At 37.6% G+C, this 21477-nt stretch overlaps 1 protein-coding gene across 1 annotated transcript in view; it reads right to left on the minus strand.

The window, feature by feature from the left end:
* The window catches only part of DST (dystonin), a 230190-nt gene that overhangs the window by 173770 nt on the left and 34943 nt on the right, over window positions 1-21477 (minus strand). Inside the window, exons 3-23 of the mRNA XM_039244298.1 lie at window positions 20483-20595; window positions 20284-20390; window positions 17751-17870; window positions 15302-15397; window positions 15092-15219; window positions 11900-11993; window positions 11436-11590; window positions 9722-10187; window positions 9508-9636; window positions 9266-9343; window positions 9015-9176; window positions 8820-8924; window positions 6370-6465; window positions 5623-5748; window positions 4822-4974; window positions 4245-4399; window positions 3911-4037; window positions 3253-3436; window positions 1911-2068; window positions 1236-1414; window positions 348-486 (exon numbers count right to left, since the gene is read on the minus strand). Of these exons, the coding sequence (XP_039100229.1) occupies window positions 348-486; window positions 1236-1414; window positions 1911-2068; window positions 3253-3436; window positions 3911-4037; window positions 4245-4399; window positions 4822-4974; window positions 5623-5748; window positions 6370-6465; window positions 8820-8924; window positions 9015-9176; window positions 9266-9343; window positions 9508-9636; window positions 9722-10187; window positions 11436-11590; window positions 11900-11993; window positions 15092-15219; window positions 15302-15397; window positions 17751-17870; window positions 20284-20390; window positions 20483-20595 (3070 nt within the window). The remainder of the gene's footprint in view (window positions 1-347; window positions 487-1235; window positions 1415-1910; window positions 2069-3252; window positions 3437-3910; window positions 4038-4244; window positions 4400-4821; window positions 4975-5622; window positions 5749-6369; window positions 6466-8819; window positions 8925-9014; window positions 9177-9265; window positions 9344-9507; window positions 9637-9721; window positions 10188-11435; window positions 11591-11899; window positions 11994-15091; window positions 15220-15301; window positions 15398-17750; window positions 17871-20283; window positions 20391-20482; window positions 20596-21477) is intronic.

A 21477-nucleotide genomic window follows, 5' to 3' on the forward strand; every position in this document is an offset into this window, starting at 1 on the left:
TACTTTCCTACTTGAATTAAGTCCTCTACTTACATCCTTGATGTCTTAACTGCCTCTTTTAGCAAGAATACTAAAAACAATCTAATTTTTAACTCAACTCCTTTTGCTGACATGAATGGACTATAAAAAGCTATTATAAAAAAGATGCAAATTTCAAATGAGAAAAACTCTCCACGAACTAAAAATGACTCATTTACATTAAGCTATGGTTATATAAAGATACAAAATAAAATGAATATAAATATATTCAAATTAAGATATTTACTAGTTGATGTTTGAAGATCTAGTTGGTGGAGAAATACTTTTAAAGTATGGTCTTATAAAATAGCCAGAAGTGAGACACATACCTTTAAAGTACTTATTAGATTCTCAATATTATTCTTGTCAGCTATAACTGCTTCCTCTTCACACAGTTTAGTTTCATAGAGTTTTACAAGGGCTTCTGCTGCTTGAGTGTTTTTTAACACCAGATTAACAGTTTTCAGTCTAAAAAAGAGAATGCAACAACAGCCTCCTATTAGTAAATGTTTATTTTCCAATAACGCAGTCCTGAAGCATGAAACAGCATGTTCTTCATCTTGCAGCACTGATATATTTACTACGAGACTAACATTCAGCTAACTGTCTTCTTAATGGAGTGCATGTGCTCTCATGCCCTGCCCCACAAATACTTTTTTGCAAGAGAGGCCAACATAAGGTGGTCTTCTTTCAAACCTTATTTAGACCAAGCTTGAGAGGAAAATCCTATGGGCTACAACAGATGCGGGATTAAAACTACAGGCAAAATGTAGGAATGCCACACATATGCCCGAGTCTCTGAGGCACATTTCCTTTCAACAGGAGGCATAATAAATCCATGGAAATATTTAGTATATTTGTTATTAAGCCAAAAAATGGAATATTTACATTCATAAAAATGAGTATTTTTAAATGAATGGCATGTGTACCTATAAACAGGACAGCTGTATGAAGCAGATTTATATTAAGACAGAGGTTACAGGGGCGCCTGGGTGGCTCAGTACATTGGACACTTGACTCTTGGTTTCTTCTCAGGTCATGACCTCGTGGTTTCATGTTGGAGCCTCACATCAGGCTCTGCTGACAGCATGGAGCCTGCTTGGGATTCTCTCTCTCTCCCTCTCTCTCTACCCCTCCCCCACTTGCACTGATGCTCTCTCTCTCTCTCAAAATAAATAAGCTTTAAAAAAATAAATAAAAAGACAGAGGTTACATACTTATCTATGTAAGTGGATGACATAGAATAGACTTGGTTCATGTTCTGAATGACCACACCGAGCTCAGACCGTAAGGTGGGAACCGATGCAGAGGTTGCTGCTTGACTGAAAAATTCTTCACATTTATTTGTGATTGTTCCCAAATCATCTTTAAGTCGCTCCAGCTCTTTCTTTAGTTTCTACAAAACAGAGAATAAACACAGGTATTGGGCTATCATTCCCTATGGGTATCTTTCTTAAAACAGTTTAAAAATATACAATTTACATTATAATCACTGACTTAAAAAGCTACATATTCTTTACTTTTTCTTTATCATGGAAACTAAACCACAGAATTCAAGTCTTATTCGGTAATTCCGCTACTGTCCACCCCCTTGGGCACAAACATCTAACTTAGTGCTTCTACATTCAGCAGGTGGTCAACAAACATATAATGACTTTCACTATAACAAATCCAGGGAAAGGGTACACACTTCTGTGTTTACCTGAGTCAGATACAGACAAATAATGAATTACAGAATCCTGGTTCACAATAAGCAATAAACACACAATCAGATCTCACATGACCAGTGGGCAAAGCTGAGCATATGAAATCACCGGAGTTGGACAATGAAGGTCACTGAGACAGTAGTTTACCTTAAATTAATTCTGTCCCAACACATTTACAAATCTCACCTCCTGCTCAGTGATTCTGAACACACTTTCATGTAAATCATCTCTTTCCAGTGGAGTACGGATCTGTCTAATCAACCGATCTTCACAGCTCTCTAACCGAAGTCTAATGTTTCGAACTTCAGAGATGTAGAGGTTATACACAGATTCCTCTTGCTCTTCTAAGAAAGTAAATGTAATGTTTAGAAAACACCTTGTTTTCTGTCTTCTGGATGCTGCTGCTCATATTTTAATGTGGTGGTTTTACTATTACTGAGACATAGCTGGTCAAACTACTGTTACCAGTCATCACCATAATCCATCCCACCCTAAGGATATAAACCTTGAACTAGCGGACATTACAATTTATGAACAGTTAATAAAATTTCCCTAACAGTGCCAGTTTCTGATTAATTTTTTAATGTTTTCTTTATTTTTGAGAGACAGAGTGCAAGTGCAGGGAGGGGCAGAGAGAGAGGGAGACACAGAATCCAAAGTGGGCTCCAGGTTCCAAGTTGTCAACACAGAGCCCAATGCAGGGCTCGAAGCCACAAACCGTGAGATCATGACCTAAGCCAAAGTCGGACACTTAACGTAATGAGCCACCCAGGCACCCCACCAATTTCTGATTTACTTTCCAAGGAAAGTGAATATATTAATGCTGTTTTATGATCACAAAAATGTGAATTATCTTGGCTGCAGATTTTTTAATTAAAAATCCTTAAAAATGAAAGGTAGGTAAAGAATTTATTAATGTTTTAAATTTTTTTAATAGATTACTAATAAAATCTTTTGTCTCTAGGTAATATCAAAAGAGTTCAGAATAAAATTTATATTTAACAAAAGTTAACTAGACAAAACCTTTTCCTCTAACCCCAATCTAAAATCCAGTTTTGGTTATAGGAAATCTCTGTACCTTCCTCTCAATTGTACTATGAATCTAAAACTGCTCTAAAAGATAGTCTTTTTTTTAAAAAAAAATCCAGATTCAGTACATGGAAAAATAACTGAATCTTCTCAAAATCCAGAAGATCATTCTGAATATTACATTACAAAACAGTGAAAATGCTAAAAAGCAGATGTATTAAGAATTCACTGTAATATTATTTGGTTAGCATCTTTTAATTAATTGATCATTTAGAAACAAATGAATTCCTTTTTGTATCTTCCTACCTCAAACATACTTTTAATTTCTGTGTCTGATAGTTAGCCACTCTGTCTATATAACATAGGCTGAGTAACATAACACTGCTAAGATCAAGATTTCCACTGACAGCAGAAAATAGCCTGATCTAAACATCTATTGGCGGGGGGGGGGGGGGGGGGGGGGGGGGGGGGGGGGGGGGAGAAGATTCTCATGCTTTACCTCTTTCTGCTGATTTAAGAAGTTCTTGATAATACTGCTTACATACATTAACCTCCTTTTCCAGTTGTGTTATATCTGAGCCTGAAAATATTTGGGATTCTTGGCTATCTTCCAGAAAGTCTTCAAAACGAGATTGCAGGTTACTCAGAACTTGTTGATGTTCACCAGGTAACATTGTCTTTATCTAAAGAAAACCAATGATCCATATAATCAAGTGATTATGGTACTAACAGCTAAATTTAAATAGGACAGTTCTTAAGTTAGGGTCTCCTGGTACATGTCAGTGAAGAACCATATGAAATTAATGTTATTCTTAACTAACATTTTTGAGTTTTAAAAGATGAGGAAAAACAAGATTATAAATCATCAAAAGATGAAATCAAACTATACCCATCCCTCTAAGTCCAAACACTATATCCTGTCTCCCTATCAAAATGCAATAAGCACTGAATGAAATATGTGATCTCTAGATTTCTCCAATTCTTAGAAAGTGCCTTGTATTCAGCAGGTGTGTAACAAAATATTCACAAAAGGATGAGTATTAGCACGGATCTGCTGGACTCTGTCCTATCCTGGAACAAACACAAAATTCCACCCCTCATGATAATGTGCCCCACATTTTTGGACAGATCAGGCTGATGTGTAGATTTATACTTACTGAAGCCACATTGCTAGCTCGAATTCTATCAATTTCATTGATGAGGTAATGCCAGGACACTACACTCTTCATGTTTATGTGAGATTCATGCCAAAGAGTCAGAACATTCTGATACTGTTGCTCAATTCTAAAATATATGAAAAACAAACACCTGATTAAGTCTTTTCATTTCTTCTAACAACATGCTACAATTTTTTTTTCTGCTTGTGAACCATCCTGTGTTTACTAGTTGTAGATCCTTCTGATCATAGGGGCCTTGACAAAGTATTGATTGTTTCTTCAACCTTCAGAGTCTCCAAACCCAGCTCTATGTGTTTAGCAAACGCATACATACCTGTTTGCAAAGTCGACTGCTTCTTTGTTTGGTGGAGGGACTGTGAAGCACACAGACGGGACCATAGCCTCATTCCCAGTGGGGCTAATGACCTTCCATTTCGCACGGTGAGAGTTGTTGGCCAAAACACATTCATCATCTTTGTAAATGGTTATCTGGTTTTAAATGAAGAAAAGAATAACCCACTGAGATCACTATCAGCTAATCCTTTATCATACCCAATCTCGGGTTTTTTGTTTTTTTGTTTTTTTGAGGTAGAAAACTTTACCACTAAAGCAAGCAATATGACCTCATTTTTAAAATATTAAGAATAGGGGTGCTGGGTGGCTCGGTCGGTTAAGCATCCGACTCTTGATTTCGGCTCTGGTCATGATCCCACGGTTCATGGGTTCAAGCCCCAAGCTGGGTTTTGCACTAAAAGCATGGACCCTACTTGGGATTCTCTTTCTGCCTCACCCTAAACCCCCGCTCACTCTCTCTCTCTCTCTCTCTCTCTCTCTCAAATAAATTAACTTTAAAATAAATAAGTAAATAAAATACAAGAATAAAGCCAGAAACTGGTCTATTTCTAGAATACCTCAATTTGTCTGTAGTCACAGATAGCTTTGATTGGAATAGAAGTTTTGAGTGGACAGTCAGGATTCCTCGGCTTCAGTTGAATTATTGTTTTTGCTCTCCCCATCAGGCTTGCTACTGTGCTTTTATACTGCAAAAGTTCTTCTTTCTCTTCCTAAGTAATAAATAAGATGGATATTAATAGGTAAAAGACTTGTACTTTCTTCTTTTAGGGCTTTACAAAAATAAAATTTCATCACAAACTCTATGACCACCTGGTGTAAACATTCAAGCCCTCCCCGCCCCCTCTTGCATCTCTCTTCCCTTGTCTTTTTGGTTTGTTTTTCCTCGTTATCATTTACCACTATACCACCTATACTTTACCCATTTATCATGTCTACTGTCTGCTCCCCCTCTAGCATGGAAGCACCAGGAGGGTGGGGATTCTTGCCTATGTTCTTCACTGCTCTACCTCCAGGACTTAAAACAGCGTCTATCACATACAAAGTGCTTACAGTTATTTGTGAAGTGAATGACTAAACACATACAAGTGCGGGTGCGCGCACACACGCGCGCACACACACACACACACACGTATCAAAACATGTATTTAAAATATCAAGGCAATCACATTAAGAACACTTCTGTTGTATTTGTTACCAAAAAACAATAAAACTGAATGTTGAAATGCCTGATCGAATGAAGTGGAAATATCAACAGCACTGAGAAAAGATAAAGTTCTGCACACATAACAATACGGCGAAACACTAATCTACTCCTGATTCACATGACTGGTGAAATGCACAGGCTCTTGCACTAGTACCATTGACTCCTGAACCAGGTCTTCCAGCTTGTGAATGCTGCTTGATCTGTCACAGCTGTACTTGTGCTGAATGGCATCCTTGAGATTCTTCAAGTAATCAGTAGCTTCTTTGGCATCATTGAAAAACTATAAAAGGATGAAACCAGCAGTTTAAGTATATTCAACACCAGTCAAGCACAGAGTTGTCAAGTCCGAGTACCAGAGTCCCGAGGCCCCCTCGTGAGTGAGATGAGGATAAAATCACAGACAACTTAATAGTCACATCCCTCCTTTACCCAAACAACCACTCCTGAATCTGGATGATTGTCAGTAAATGCTAAGCATCTCAAGTTTGTATCTATACTGTGCTTTGGCCCTATATTATTATTCTGGATAGAGTTCTGTTTTACTTGAGGGTCCAAATAATTTATCAGTAGGAGTGAAATTCCAATATTTTAAAATTCCTGAAGAATAAAAAAAAAAAAGTGCTCTCTGTAATGACACTTTGTAATGAAACATTTCCTTGTAAAAGGCATTTATAAAATAAAGATATTTTCAACATTTTAAAAGGCTTTTAAAGGATTTCCTCCTTAAGACAATGCTTCAATCTGTCCTCTCGGACATATATCCCATATATTCTACAAAGAAAACATTTCAGTTTCCTTCCCCTGCACATTACATACATGTCCTTAATACCTACGAAGACACTTTCTGTAAATCGGCTCAAATCACAATACCATCACCTCACGCTGTGACCCCTTCACATACCTCAAAATACGCAGTGTTTTCCTTAATGTGCTGCTCCACACACTGGCACAGCTGTAAGACCCAGCCCCACTGTGTCTGCATTGCTGCTCGGTAGGCCTTGAAGATAAGAATCACAGCTATTGTAATTGGCTGCAGAGTAATGATGTACACATACGACAAAGCTTTTAAAGGATTAGAAACTCTGCTGTTGAAATAGGTGATGAAATTGTTTTAACAGAGTAAGACTTGAAAATTAGGGTAGTGAAATGTCCCTCCTAGTAGAGGAGCCCTCACTTGCACAAAGCCAGTCCTAAACATCTAAATCTAAATTTCAATTTAAAGTAAAACTTTAAAAATGCACATAAAATAGACAGTTCTGTAATTTTCTTGTGTTTTTGTTTCTAAAACTAGGCCAGAAGTTCCTGGGGTGAGGGGAGTGACTTACGTTATTTGTTTTTGCCAGAGAAAGGTTTGGGGAGAGTGAAAAAGAGAAGAGTACAATCCTTTATCACTGTAATTCTGGAACCACAATTACTATAGTGCTAAGAATTTTTATTACAAATATTTTCACTTGAAGTTCTAATATAAAGTGAATCTCCCATAAGAGCAAAAATGTAATAGAACACCTACTTCATAAAGAAAACATAAAACATCCTTTCATACTTAAGATGCAATTTACTAATTTCCAGAAGGGGGCGATCTAGATACTTTAATGACTCCCTTAAGCAAGCCTGTCATTCTTCCTTCTGGAAAAATGCATGTCTGCTGAGCTCTGCTCAGGCAGGCTTTCTGAATGGAATATACAATGTAGGAATGGAAATCTGGCAACTTATCAGTCATATTACCTGTGCCCTCAAATTAAGCTACTTTGAGCAAATTGGCTATAAAAGACATATCATTGTGAGTTGTCAGATTATTAGTTTCTTTTTTCACGTAACACATGAAAAAGTGTTGATAATTAACTAAATATTACCCATGTGCCCACAAAACATTGGATAGGCCAATGGAATTATAAACATGACTCAAGCTTAACTTTATCCCTCAAGAAATTTTAGTTAATTAGATTAGCATTTCTACATAAAAGTAATCAGGTTCACATTCACATTATCCAGTCCCACTAAAATTCTTAGTCTGTATTCATATTTCCTAACAGTTTTCATCTCTACCTTGAATAATACCCTATTTTTAGTTTATCATCATACAAAAGTATATCCAATTCCTTTGTTATTCTAATTTGCTTTCCCCAGCGCCCCCCACTAAACTTCAAGTTCTTTAATTTCCTATATGGCATTTCAAGTGCACGCAAGACCCTATTTTTCTTTTTTTAAAATGTTTATTTATTTATATCTATTTTTGAGAGAGAGAGCGAGAGCGAGAGAGAGAGCAAAAGTAGGGAAGAAGCAGAGAGATAGACGGAACCACAGAATCTGGAGCAGGCTCCAGGCTCTGAGCTGTTAGCACAGAGGCCAATGTAAGGCTTGAACCCACAAACTGTGAGATCATGACCTGACCCAAAGTCAGATGCTTAACCAACTGAGCCACCTAGGTGCCCCAAGACTCCATTTTTCTATGGGGCAGGTGATATATAACATTCCCAAAACTTCCTATTGAGGCCTAAAATTTCACTAATCTTTTGTTTTGTGGCAATTTTAGTGAACAAAGACCATCAGATTCCTCTCCTCACCTGTGAGAGTTTGAAGCATGTCACATTTTGAGCACAGCTCCATCCTTTCATTCTGGCAGTATACCATGTTTGTCCATGTTTGATGCACCTTTCTCTTATAAAACACCCTTTTACTTTTAGCAAGTCACTAACTCTAACTAGTAATATTAGGACTAAACAGGAAGCACACTACCACTACCACATGGGAAACCTGATAAATCCCACACCAATTCTCCATTTCTGGATTTGAAATGTGTGGGCTATGCCATGAGGCTTTGATAGACAGCTGTTCCAATACAGCTCACAAAACCAGATCATGAATAAAATTATTATGTTAAGTAATAATGGCAAATGCTTCCTGGGAATATATGTAACCAAAGCTATACTAAGTATTAAGAGTATGTTGTTTGCCTCATTCTTACCACAACGCCCCCATGGGTTAGAAGGATCACTCACTCCCATTTTGGATAGCTGAGGGAGGCTAAGTCCAGTTACATGGCTTGCACAATACCACAGGGAGAAATAAAAAAAGTTTGTAAAGTCAAGATCCTTCATATTTACTATAACACATCTCTTTAGCCATGGTTGACAAATGTTACCTGTATTTTAAGTGATGGGTGAGTGACACAGAGAATGCAAGAGAGCTAAAGACAAGAAGCACTATGATTTGTCAAAAACATTATTTTTGAGCCACACTGTATTAAAAGTTTGATAGTTTGTATTTTCCAATTTATCAGCAATTAAAGAATCTGAAGAGTGACAATCAAATGTCAATATTTGACTATGACCATTATGCTTCCTGACTTACCTCAATCGTCAGTCTGGCTGGGTGATTTTCCAACAGTAGTTGCTCTGCTATCTCCTGAACTGATTTAATATTTTCTTCCTTTTGATCAAGTTCTCTCATTAATTCCTAATTTAAGAAAGAATTAAGAAGTGAGGCTAGAAAAAGCTATACACCTGAGACACAACCTTGGCATTTAATGACAAGGGCCACACTCACAGCATGGTAATCTTTTTTCCGAGCTATGTTGGTATTTCTTTCACTCCAGTCATAGGCAACTTCCTCCTCTTCTTTTTCATTCAACCAAATAAGTTCATTAGTTGCACGAGTTACAAAATTATGGAGTGTATCAAGGTGCCGTTCCTGATTCCTGGATGTATTCTTCATAAGAAAAATGATTGTAAGAAGCATGTCTTTGCTAAATAGAGATAACGGAAACAAAAACTTTAAAAAAAAAAAAAAAAACTTACCAAGAGTTTTGCATACTGAGCCTCTAATCGGTGTAACTTTTCTGCATAAGTTAGTTTAAGAGGTGCAGTCATTTGGATCTATAATGTGGGATAAAAAGACATCGAGGTTAGGGATCCTAAGGAACTCTGACTCATACTCATTCTATCTATTATTTTGTTACAGGGTCTTTGTAAAAAAAAAAAAAAAAAAGAAAACAACAGCTAGCTAAAATGAAATATATACAGATTTTAAATTCATATACCTCACTGATTTTAGCTTCTTTAAGGCTAGATTCAAATTCTTCAATAGCTCGGTGAACATTTTTATGATTCTCTAAATGGCTTTCAACACTTGGCAAATCTGATCCCCATTCAGTGCGGTCCAGCTGTACCTTTAAACAGAAAAATACTAGAGTTAAAAAAAAAATGACAGTAATAAAGACCAAAACTTTCAGGTAAAGTAAACATTTTTTTTACCTGCATCTCATCAACCCAATTCAAAAGATCCTGAACAAACTTCATGTTGATTTCCTCTTCTGTTAAATTCTGATCCAGCAAAGAAGACTTCAGAAGGGGCTTTCGGATCTGCATCAGTTTCAGAGTTTGTAATGAATTGGGCTCTACTCCTGAACTGAAACTTGGAACTAATCCTCCTGATGGGAAACCAGGTGTATATGCTGGAGTGACAGATGGAGTCAGGCGGGAAGTTAGACCTGATGACAGGCCTGATGTCACACTAGAAGGGGTCAGGGAAGGCGTTAAACCCTGGGTCAGCCCTGAGTTCAGACTAGGGTTTAAGGTCTGTGCAAATCCTGAGTTTAAACTTTGAGTAATTCCTGATATCATGAGCTTCGTCTGTTCCGTCGTCAGCATGCGCCCTTTGCTGTACACCGAGGAACATTCATTCCTTAAGGCCATAATTTCATCGCGTAGTTTTGCAACCCTGCAAAGAAAATCAAGAGATAAACTATAATGCAAAAGGCATTTTTCACAAAGAGTGAACTCTAATGCCAACTATGGACATTAGTTAGTGGCAATGTATCAACATTGGCTTATCACTTGTAACAACAGAATCACACTATATTCAAGATATTAATAATTGGTAATGGGGGGGATATAAAGGGGTATATGGAAACTCTGTATTTTCCAATCAATTTTTCTATAAATCTGAATGGCTCCAAAAAATAGTCTATTTAAAAAAAGTCATGGGGCACCTGGGTCGTTCAGTCAAACGTCTGACTTGATTTTTGCTCAGGTCATCATCTCACGGTCTTAAGATCGAGCCCTGCAATGGGCTCCATGCTGAGTGTGGAGCCTGCTTAAGAGTCTCTCTCGCTCTCTCTCTTTGCCCCTCTCCCCATCTGCATGTGCTCACTCTCTCTCTCTCTCTCAAAAAAAAAAAAAAAGTCCTTGTAATCATATTGACAAAATTTTGCATCACTATTATTTTCACTGAACTTTGTACTATAAGCACTTTTCATGTTATCATATAGTCTTTATAGTGAAAAAAATTATTGCACTATATTGTGATCATTCTATTATCTGACATGTAGGATATTTCCAAATTTTGTTATTATAAAATATTTCTGACAGGAACAAAAGATTTTTTCTATATTTATTTATTTATATATCTGCTATATTTAAAATTATTACAAATTCCTAAAAATGAAATCACTGGGTTAAAGCATCATTTACAATTTTTGCTTTATATGCCTCGCATATATGTATATTTATAATATATATAGTCTACAATCTGCAAGTGTTCCATCCCTAACCCCCCAAACCCACTTCTCAGAGATACAGAATTTTATATATTTATATATTTTTTCCAACATTTTGTTATAAACATTTTCATGACAGGATAAATAGATGACTTAAAAAATTAGTTATAAAGGATACTTTTCTTATATTTTCCCTTTCTCAAATGTCATACAAATATTTTAACCTTAAGAATGTTAGTTACTGTAGTATTCATTATACGTACTATAAAATATTTTTCTATTACTGATTTTTGAAAAACAAATACCTATTTAATATCTCAAAATATACCTGAATTAAGGGGACACACATTTTCAATTGAAAAGAGCATAAGAAAGATATTTCATAAAACTGCCATACTCTGCATTCGCATCACAAGTGCCCATGAAGTGATTACACAAAAGGATAAGGTAAGAGTATGTAGCAATCTCACCTCTGTACCAACTGATCTGCCTGGTAGTATTTTCCATCAATAAGAATCTGTACATCGATTACATGCTGGCGTAAAAGGTTCTCACATTCAAGTATATACCCGGCAATTTCTGCTTCATTCTGAAACTGTACTCCTGATTCTAATCTTTTAGAATCCTGTATTTTAAAAGAACTCAATATTAATTCTATGAAACAAGTTTCCAAACTAGCCCCACATATAAAACTCAAAATACTGGAATACAAAGCTATTTATTAGGTCTTTTCTGTTTTCCCTTTTGGTTCAAAAATATGCTTTCTCTTTGCTCACTGATCCTCAAGAGAGCAAACAGCAAACACAATCTTTAACAAACTATAAGTTTCAGTAGAAGACAATACCGTGAATCAACTAAATCTTACACAAACATTTTTAGTTCAAAGGCACAGACCCCTCCACCACAACCCCAAAGGCTCCTGAAATTAACTTACAGACTGGAGAGCATTTCGGGCAAGTATCAGTTTGTCTTCACAGATGACACTGTCCCTTTGAACTCGGTTGGCAATCTGCTGTAACATTTCCAACCTAAAAGAAAGGACGAAATAAATTAAAGCCTCTCCCTTTGAAGTCCAGAGTTTTACCACCCCTGAAAAACTCTTCCCCACCAAAAGCAAAACACAATCCTACAATGATGATTCGATACCTGTGTCCATCAAAGGATTCATTGCCGAAGCTAATGCAGGAGTTGATCAAAGTTGGACCACAATTAACTGAGAGAAAGTTTTCATTTGAATCAAGACTGGTTCGAGTGCTAGTCGTGTTACTAAACACAGAATCACTGCTACGGTAGCTGTAACTACTACTGTGCATTTTTATTCCTGAAACGATGTTCTTTCTTTGACCATTAAAAGTAGACTAAAAAGTGGAAGGTCTGCTAAAAGCTCTACTTCTAACGGTGAAAACCACAGCTAAATGCTACAGCTTTAATAGCTCCTTAAATACGCTCCAACTTGCATATTCAACATACAGCAAATAATATGCTGGTAACTATTCAAAAGAATCTCGCCTAAAGCCATGTGTTTGCTAGCTGAGGTTTGCCTTTTGTAGCCTGCATGAAAACTCTACAAGCATGGACAAGGCAGGCTCATCAGGGCGTCACTGAAAACGATTTGCCAAATATTTTCATCAAGAGTCATCCAACTGCAGCCACCTAAAAAACAACTCAGATGCCTCTCACCGAAGCCCAGGTAAAACTAGTAAAGGTTATTCAGGCAATACCAATCACCAGCTTAAAAATACAAATATTCAATCACAGCCTGACTTTTGTAAAGGGTCAGGTCTGTCTGTACCGGCTAAAAGCTTGTACTGAGAAGCACATACAAACGAGTTTGATGAGAAACAAAGTACATTTCCATTTTTACTGCCATGTCATTTGTTTATTAGGCTAAATTAACCGGAAAATTATCCATTTGCCTTTTTTTACATGACATGCTCTCAAGAATGTTACTTAATCTTACTACTGTTATTTTTTTATATTTTAAAAAGCCAAAGCAGTAGGGGAGCCTAGGTGGCTCAGTTATTACACTTCCCTCTTTGGCTCAGGTCACGATCTCACGGTTCGTGGGTTCAAGCCCCACATCATGCTGACAGTGCAGAACCTGACTGGGATTCTTTCCCTCTCTCTCTCTCTCTCCCCCCATCTCTGCCCCTCCCTGACTCACACTTTCTCTCTCAACAAAAAAATGAATAAACTTTAAAAAAAGAAAAATAAAATAAATAAATAATGCTAAAACATTAAAGTAGAATATCAATGCAATGATGGCAAATTCAACTTGTCTGTGCTTGTTTTTCCTTTCTATAGGTTATTATGTGGCAAAAGAACAAGGGTTCTTTCCCATTTATCTTTTACACACTCTTTGCCACATGGTTATTATTTGGTTTGATAGTTAATGCCAAAAAACTTGCATCAAGAAAAATGAAGGCATTTACCCACCCAAGCGCCTCGAACATTTTCATACTCCCAACACTACAAAGCAAAACTGCTGCTTCTCCATTTTAAAGGCAGATATTTTTCTTTTCAGATGGCAAGAAAGGAGAAATTTGAGACTATCATATCAAATATAGTTAGTAAACAGAAAACTCAAAATAATAACAGTAGCACTAGCATTTATTAAGCAATTATTACGTGCCAGGAAATTAACTCGTCATTTTATATGCATGACCTCACCCCATACTCATTAACACCAAATGTGGTAGGTACTATTACATCCTGTTTATAAATGAGGAAATTTAGGCTTAGAGAGGTTAATTAACTTGTCTAAGATTACACTGCTTGCAAGTTAAGCTGAAAATCTAATCTGCAATTGACTAGCTTCTGGACCTTGAACTCTTAACCACTGCATTAAAATCCGTCTACTACTCTGGCAACTAAAAATCTATTCCATATCCTTTCTGAGGCACACTTTTCCATTACTTCAGATGATTAGCTTTAGTGTATAATTTTAATCACCCACAATTATCTCTTCCATAAAAGGTCCATCTGGGTGTTTCAAGCTTATTTTGGATCTAGATCCAGTTATGGAGATAAAATATTACACTTTAACAGGACTGTAATCAGTAATTTAATAAGTGACTGACAAGTTGGCCTTGCTCTCATATCTTCAATGAATTATTCTTTCCTATTTCAACAACGTGGGAGTCACGTGTGGGACATAAAGAACTTGTGTACACTAGGTGCCTCCATGTGTCCCAGGCACTGCGTTAAGCACTGGCAACACAAAAGACAGCACAACCAAGTCTGTCTCTACATTCCTGGGGCTTGTAACTATGAACAGGCAGCCCTTACTCAAACAATCACAGAAAAAAATATAAAATTACAACTGAGATATGAAGGTACAATACTTGTAAATATGAGAGTTATAACCGAGACATCTGAACCAACCTGGGAGACCAAAGAAAGTTGCATGAGGAAGTAACACTGAAGCAGGGATCTGAGATTGATCAGGAGTGAGAAGAGACAGGGAGGATGAAAGAGACTTCCCTGCCAAAGGAACAGATGGTGCAAAGATCCTGTGTATGGAGGAGGGCGGGACCTTGGCACATCAGGCCTCCTGAGAGACAGCCAGTGTGGCTACACGGCAGGGAGCAAGGAGGGTGTGGAGTGAGAAGGCCAGAGAGGTGCGCTGGACCGCACAGGCCTATACTGTGAGGCCCAGCCCCTGCGGAGTTCACAGTTCCCTTCCCCAGTCAGGCTGTGAGGGAAGTACTATAATGGAGACAAATCCACTCAACAAACATCTCCTAAGGACTAAGCAGTGCTTTCGCAGGCAACTGGGTGTAATGGGAAAGACAGAATGATAGAGTCAGTGATGATCTCATGGAATAAATGCATCTGTAGAAGCTGGAATTTGGACCAGCATATCCTGAGTGTTCTCTAAATGCCACTTTGCTGCCCTTTAAATGGAGACAGACTAGAGTCTGGCTTCCATTGCCCCATGGAAGGAGGACCTTGGCAAAAATATAACAAGAAACAAAGTAAGTTAACTGTTGACCTGCAGAGTCAACCAAAAATATAAATGTTGGTCCTAGGTCTGCCTGGCTCCAAAACTTAGGTTCTTTAAGAACAAAGAGACACCTCCCCCCACCCAACCTGATATCCATGGCAGAAAACATCTCCGGCCTACCTTTCTACTTCTGGTCGAAGTGCCTTCTCCCTCTCGAGCATGGCAATAATGAGTTTCCCCCATTCTTTTTCTATGTCATTTGGATGATAACCTTGAAGTAGTTTGATGCGTCCAAATTCTATCCAAATCTTGAGAAAACCAAAAATTTAATATGAAGCAACGATGTAAAAAAATAAAGATTAATGCTTAGGAAAGGAAATTCCTGCTTACCTCTAATAATTTATATAGGCGTTTAATTTTTGATTTTTCTGTCTCCTTTGGTGGAATTTCTGTTTCTTTAAACTGCAAATACTGATTATAAAGTGCCTAAAATGAAAAGAAAATAAATGAAGGCCCAAACTGCAAAGACCTGTTTTCTTTACCACACAGTATTACCACTTCAAATGCCACTTACTGTGTTATATGCATTTAGTGAAATTCCTTTATAACACTGACACTTGAGGACAATATCAATTCCCAGCTAGTTGGCGACTAGGTTACAATACGCAAGATTTGACAAGGGTGTGATTACTGACGTGAGCCGTGATTCAACATGTGCCATGCAGGGATCTGGATAATAATAAGTCATGGCAGTGTTTAATATGGCTTTAACTAAAAATCTCTCATCATACAAACAAGAAAAACCTATCTTTTAAAAGATTCACTTTCCGGGGCGCCTGGGTGGCTTAGTCGGTTAAGCGTCCGACTTTCGCTTAGGTCATGATCTCGCGGTTCGTGGGTTCGAGCCCCGCGTCGGGCTCTGTGCTGACTGCCAGCACAGAGCCTGGAGACTGTTTCAGAGTCTGTGTCTCCCCCTCTCTCCGACCCTCCCCTGCTTACGCTGTCTCTCTCTCTCTCTTTCCTGGAAATAAATAAAAATAAAAAAAAAAAAAAAAAAAAAGATTCACTTTCCAAATGCTGCACTTTAGTTTTTAGTTTTTGGAAAAATAATCTGATGCAATTCCCAAAAGGAAAAAAATGTTCTCTTCTGTATTATGGATCTATCCTTAAAAACAGAACTCTTATCACATAGACAGGGCTAACACTTGGTCCAATGTCCCATTGGAATGATCCAATGCTCACAGTACTTAAACTTGATGGTCAGGTTAAACAGATCTTTTAATAAACAAACAGAGATGTTATTAGTTGCAGCTATTATTATAGAAGTATCAACTACATAACTAAATTATCTATTTTGTAGATACTAATTTGAAAACCTCTTAAATTAACTATTAAAAAGGACCTTCATAAAAATTATATAGATAAAACATATCCACATTAATAAGTATATACAAATTATTTCATTTTAATTCATGTTGTTTTTCTAAAAAAAATCCCTATAAATCTTCAGGCAGCCACATTTCTCAAGGGTTCCACTTGATGCTTTGCTGGTGAATGAAATTACTGGCATTTCCCCATGAAATTTTGCCCATGTATCATGTGCTCTCCTAGGCACCAGCAAGTAATCTGTGTAGCCACTCAAATTTCTTTCAAAACTTTAAGAATTTGCATTAATCAGAAGCCAATACAAATTTAACCAAGTGTCTGGACAATAGGAATCCATTTGGAAATATGCTGAACTTGAAATCTGAAAATTGCTTTGAACTCAAAATGCAATGTTTCAGGACATCCACTAGAAAATAAGCTCAGGATGCCATTATGAGCTAACCACCATTCCGGCAGCTGTGGTGAAAGAAGGGGGACATCTCTCCGGCCCTGGAAAGTCTTGCATCCACAAAGGAAGACATCACACAAACAGCTTCAGAACACTTAAAAAGCATCATATCAACACATGCCAAGTAACTTCGTGCCAAGGACAAATTCCCCACGGCAATGTGAATAAAAACTGTCCCACAGATGTTCTGTATGGATGCATGAACACGATGAATAACTTTAACAGGACCCACCCTGGCTTATTATAGTTTTTGCAATTCTAGTTTCATCAAAAAACAAAGCCTATAATTCAAGGAATTAAAACTTTATAGTTAATATTCACATTATCCATTTCTTAAAATAAAGCAGATCACTTTGTTATTACAAATTCAAGTATACAAAACGAGATGATACTCATCAGTAAGTTTACATATCTATAATTCTTTTATATTTCTAGGATGATTTGCCTCAGAGAGTTGGTCTTGTTTTTAGGGAGCAGCAAATGTCTTACTAAATGGATTCATTTACACTGGAAGTCAGGTATGTATTTCTGATTTCATGGTGAAATACAGTATGTGCTTCTTGCTCTACAGAAAGAAGCCTCTATAGCAGTTTTTAACAGGGTTTAACCACAGGCATAATCCCATCCCTGGTTAAACTTGTACCAGCTTCCCAGAGCCCCTCCTGCTTCAGCCATCTGGTGGGCTCCCAGCACTCCCCATGCACCAAAAACAACTGGGCAATGTCAGTTCCAGGGTCTCTCAAATTATATTTTATTACTCTCAACAATTCAAAGCTAAGGGACTATAAATTTCTTTAAGTTGTTATTGCTATTATGTTTTAATTATTAATGTTTACCTCCATTTTCTCTGAGTAATGGGAGATGGATAAACTTAAAATTGCCTACTTATTAGTGGCTTGCCAAGGGCGATTTTTCTTGAACTTCTGAAATTAGGGAACTGTTATAACATTATTTAAAAGTTTAATAATCAACTCAATCCTTTGTAACTTCTACAGTGACACAGACCTTGAGTTCTATGGGATTATTAGGAAATGTTCTCTCAGACATCGTGGCCATATGGTGTCTAATCCACTGAATGAGGTAGTTCACCATATTCTGGTATTCAATCCATTTGACTTCAACATCCTGGAACAATAAAATAACAGAAAAGATCTACGTCTGCAGATAATAACATTCATATCTAACACAATGTAGTCAAAGGTCATTCTGTGAATGTATACATCCTTAAACCGGTCAGTCAGGACCAGCTCAGTGTTTTCTCACTTTTCACCCAGACCCACATAAACAGCTTTGAAAACATGCTACTGACATCTGACAACAAAGACTGGCCTAATGAGTGCCACTTCAGATCCAGAGATGGGGGCTACCTGGGGCACTATGTTAAGAAGGCTTCTGAGGCTGCATCCAAATGCAGCAGGAAGAAACACTGTGATCATTTTGGCACCCAAGATGAGGGAGTAAGAGCGTGGCAAGCCTGGTTAGCTGTCATGTCTGCCAGCCTTTCTAGGTCTAAATCCACTGTATAGCTGAAACTCAATGATCTATAGAGTACATAGGATAGTAGACAGGAATAAAAACTATAGGAAATGTATATGGTAGGTTACTCATTAAACCTTTTTTTTAAAAAATGGAGGAAACTGGAAGGCCGTCACCTATGTTCAATTAAAAGTATTTGACAAGTGTTTATTACGTGCAAAGCATTATGCTACATGTTGGAATAAGAATTTAATACTTTAAGACACAATACCTTTTATCAAAGAGTTACTGTCTAGATGGGGAGGCAGGAGAGTCATAATATAAACAGTTAAGCAAAATGAAAAGCAGTAGTTAATTAAGTGTTGAAATAACTGAAACAGTAGTATAGGATAAAGGCTGAGATAACAATCAGATCATCATACATGTGCCTCAAAACGATCACCAAGGGATTCTTAGGAGAGCAAGTCCCTGTAACAACCAGTAAGTGTTGGGGCTGGGGTGGGGGGGGGGAGGGGGTTGGGAGGGGGACGGAGTGAAGAGATAAAAAAATAGGAATCCCCAAGTGAGTAGGATTCTGAACTAGTAATGTCCTGGCTACCAGCAAACAGTCTGTGTTGAAACACTGTAGTTAAAAAAGTAGGTACTCTGAATTAATGTATGCAGAATTTTCAATGTCAGAATATCTAGACTGGTCTTTGCCTAACAAGCCATACGTAATCACTGAACGTTTTCAAGCCAAAGACATCAGATTTTAGGAAGATCAATTTGGTGACGTTGTGTGGTGCTGTTGGGAAGAGAAAAACAACAGAGACAGAAAAGTGTAGAAAAGCTGTCATCCTAGTAAGGAGTAACAGTCAGGAAGGAGGGGAAGTCAGGGAGAAGATACGGCAAGGAATGGCCACAAGAAACATTCTCAAGCAGGGCTCGACACTGAATTGCTGGCAGACATCGCAGCAGAGGATGAGCATGGGAGCAAGTTACTCAGGGATCAGAAGAGTATAAACCTCTGAGAGAAAGATCAGGGCAAAGAGAATGGAAATAAGTCCAGAAACAAGAGCACACAGAGGTGAAAAAGATCAGCTTCAAAATCTTTGAAGTAAATTAGGAAAAAAAGCATCTGCAAGAGAAAGGGGAGAAACCCAGGGAGAAGGGGCTCATCCTCTAATGTACAACATCTGATGGTCTCCTATCCTCTTCCAGAGATGCCTCGGTATATGTTCCTATGACTGGTACAGAATGCACAGTTGAACCAAATTACACAAATATTTGGGAAACAGTGGATTAATAAGGAGCCCAAAGCTCCCTGTACCACTTCACTCTGCTTATGAAGCAGTTTGTTAATTTGGCAAAATCAAATAACCTTCCTCTAGATATCACCTTTAAATCAGAAAAACAATTCCTAGCGAAGTTATTTCATGAGATTATGAGAGTTAATAACATTGAAAGTGATCTCAGAGGTGAAATATTCTGCAGATACAGAAAGATATCAAACAGAGCAAATATAAAACAGCATCAAGTTAAAAAGGAAAAACTCCAAAATTAAGTGGTTGCAAGTTTTTATTTATAAAATAATATATAACTATAAATAGCTTATTTTATGACACAGAACACATTTTTTTGAGTTGTGCTTTAATTATAATGGTAGAACAGTGACATGAAAATGCAAACAGTACTGGTTCATCAAATAGCATCTTAACTCAATGGGTTTTTTGGTTTGTTTGTTTGTTTGTTTTTATTTTTGAGAGAGAGAGAGACAGCATGAGCAGGGAAGGGTCAGAGAGAGAGGGAGACACAGAGTCCGAAACAGGCTCCAGGCTCTGAGCTACCTGTCAGCACAGAGCCTAATGTGGGGCTGGAACCCACAAACTGTGAGATCATGACCTGAGCCAAAGTCAGATGCTTAACTGACTAAGCCACTCTGGCACCCCTTAACTCAACTTCTTTAAAGAATTTTTCACATTATAAATACTGTAAAAAGCTCTTATCAAAGAATTCAGTTAACTGGTCATTAACTGGTCATTACTGAATCAGCAGCTTCTAGTATGGAAAAATCAATACTCACATTTGCACCAATACCTTCGCCACCTTCAGGGACTTTGGGAAATGCATCATAGAGAGATGACACATAAGTTATTACTGATTTTTCATCAGGTGAGGAGACATCAACATCTAAAAGCAGCCACATAAATTATTTCAAAATGTTGACAGATTACTTTTGAACAGACTTTCATGCCAGTCTACATCTAGTCAGAACAACTCACCTTCAGGATCCAGAAGTCTTATAACTCCAATTTTTTCTGCTACATAAAAAGCGTGCTCTAAATTTGCAAGGTTGCTTTGAACAGCAACAGTATTCATGTCTATCAGGTCCGGCCTAGGAAAAAATTCACTGTAATTAGTTAAGTTTTCTCATGTGCCAATTCAGCATTACGTGTACCTGTTTATCTATTTACATAATATTTCTGCAAATACTAATACTAAGCCTTTGTTGAAATACAGAGATTTTCATCAAATAGTTAACAATGCTTACTCTTCTCAGAAACTTTTGTGTGCTGGGGGCGCCTGGGTGGCTCAGTCAGTTAAGTGTCCAACTCCTGATTTTGGCTCAGGGCATGATCTCACAGTTCTTGAGTTTGAGCCCCACATTGGGCTCTGAGCTGGCAGTGCAGAGCCTACTTGGAATTCTCTCTCTCTCTGCCCCCCTTCCGCTTGCTTCTGCATTTCCTCTCTCAAAATAAACAAATAAACTAAAAAAAAATTCTCTCTCTGCCCCTCCCCCACATGTGCTTTCCCTTGCTCTTTCTCTCTCTCTCAATTAAAAAAAGAAAACTTTTGTGTGCCAAAACTAAGTGTAGCAAGGAAATTATAAAAAGTTGATAACTTTAGGGGCAACTGGGTGGCTCAGTCGGTTAAGCGTCTGACTTCAGCTCAGGTCATGATCTCATGGTTTGTGGGTTTGAGCCCCGCGTAAGGCTCTATGCTGACAGCCAGCTCAGAGCCTGGATCCTGCTTCATATTCTGTGTCTCCCTCTCCCTCTGACCCTCCCCTACTCACACTATCTCTCTCTCTCAGAAATAAATAAAAAACATAAAAAAATAAAAAGTTGATAACAAATTCTTCACAATCTTAACTCTACTATTTCAATAGCATCCTTCCAACGCATCCTCTCAGTTTCTCCCCAAACACAAAGGTTTATGATTAATTCAATGCTGCTTCCATGGCATCCACTGCTCAGTGGACAGGATGCTATTTCCT

The sequence above is a fragment of the Hyaena hyaena genome, unplaced genomic scaffold (genome assembly GCF_003009895.1).
Source record: "Hyaena hyaena isolate Hyena2069 unplaced genomic scaffold, ASM300989v1 scaffold_242, whole genome shotgun sequence".
In the NCBI taxonomy this organism is placed as follows: Eukaryota; Metazoa; Chordata; class Mammalia; order Carnivora; family Hyaenidae; genus Hyaena; species Hyaena hyaena.